Source organism: Coregonus lavaretus (genome assembly GCF_964263955.1).
Source record: "Coregonus lavaretus genome assembly, chromosome: 23".
NCBI classification, from domain to species: domain Eukaryota; kingdom Metazoa; phylum Chordata; class Actinopteri; order Salmoniformes; family Salmonidae; genus Coregonus; species Coregonus lavaretus.
In genome coordinates this window covers 38,736,922-38,738,536 of record NC_140010.1, presented here as the reverse complement: position 1 = coordinate 38,738,536, position 1,615 = coordinate 38,736,922, and the positions used below count along the sequence as shown (strand labels likewise).

The window sequence follows — 1,615 nt, the reverse complement described above, 5'->3', positions numbered from 1 at the left end:
GGTGATACCCTTTTCCTATCTTTCCCTCCCCTCAAGTCCCGTCATCTATTAAGTCCCCTAGTCTCATCTCTTCTCTCCTAACTTTCCTCCCTCTCCAATCCTCTTCTCACCTCCTGCTCTCCTCTCCTCACTTGTTTTCCTCTCCTCTCTTCTTCAGCAGACATGGGATGTATACAGTTTTTATGGCTCTGGTCCCATTGCTCAATCAAGCACAGCTCAAGTATTTTAAAGAAATACAAATACTATTTGAACCAAGGGTAGTGTTCATTAGGGCAACGCTGTTTGGTGCCTAATGAACAAGACCCAGGTCTGCTCTCTCAGATGAGGCTAGTTCTACTAGAGGAGACTGTAAACACCCTGACTGCCCTGTCCCGCAACCCCCTCCCTCCCCTCCTCCGCCTCTGCAACATCCTCCTCTCTCTCCTCTGCTGGAGGTGCACCACCAGCAAGTACCCGGCCACCGCCAGCCCGGTGGCGCCCCCTGCCCACAGTAGCACCACCCCGGACAGGAACATATCCCTGTGGCGCTGCCCGGGCCCATGGTGCCCGCTGGCCAGCGACATGTAGAGTAGGACCCCTCCGCAGAGTGCCAATGCCATCCCGGTGAAAAGGATGACCAACGGGTCCGCCCGCCCACCGCTCTTCATTAACTCTATCCGCCTCCGGCTGCGAACGCAATTCATATCCTGGACGGCGGAGCTTAGGAGCTGTTTGAGGAGGACAGCCAGAGCTAGGAGGCAGAGCATGGTGCCCACACCCAGGCGCCACTCCCCGGACAGGCTGGTGGTGGTGGAGAGGAGGCCTACACCGCCCAGCCCCAAGCCCAGGACGAAGCTCACTGAGATGCAGTAGCAGAGCAGGGAGCGCCGCGGCTCGCGGAACCACCACAGTTCCACCTGGTCCTCCAACACCCGCCGCTGGAGCAGGGCCGGGTCCAGGCGCAGCACACGGGGGGTACGGCGTGGGGTGCGCCGCGGGGGCATGGGGGAGAACTCCTCCATCTCAGCCATGGTTACTAGGGGAGCCCCCCTCGAGGTTAATCCAGCCAGCTCACAATAGGTACCTGAGGGGGTTAGCAGTTTGGGTTAAATGTCATATTCAAACTCTATGCTTGTGTAACTTGCATTGAGCTATGTTGAGAACTATATCCATGATTAAAGTTGTCATACAAATCTTATCATCCACATTCTACTTGTTATCTTTTGTGCTGGTTGCCTCATCAATATATATATATCAGTATATACCAGAGTAGTTCTCAATATATTGTCATTGGAGTTGTACTTAAATGTGCACGTGATTATGCTGGCGTCCTAGCAACATTGTCACATGTAGATTACTTACCAGTGCAGACTAACGACCCTGTTCCTCTAGCCTCTCTTTAGTCATCCCATCTGTCAGTCCTCCAATCAGATCGTCATAACGGAAACACATCATGATAGACATACACACTCCACAAAACTTCCTGGAGGCTGGTTGAGACAGTTGTGGTTCATAATTCCAAAGCTGTGTGTCTTGGTGGGTCTCAGAGTGGAGTCATCCTGGTTGTGTCATGGTCCAAGTGCTCCAGCGTTGACAGCATGCTTGTTTGCAGTGATGTCAGATTATCTGAGGTAGT

General features: G+C 53.1%; 1 protein-coding gene across 1 annotated transcript; it reads right to left on the bottom strand.

Annotated features, from left to right (window-relative positions):
- Window positions 1-317: 317 nt before the first annotated feature.
- Window positions 318-1,010, bottom strand: LOC311150678 (transmembrane protein 125-like; the record flags this gene model as incomplete). Its single annotated transcript, XM_084188180.1, has 1 exon — window positions 318-1,010. One exon carries the CDS (start codon window positions 1,008-1,010, stop codon window positions 318-320), a length of 693 nt encoding a protein of 230 aa, XP_084044306.1.
- Between the last annotated feature and the right edge of the window lie 605 nt (window positions 1,011-1,615).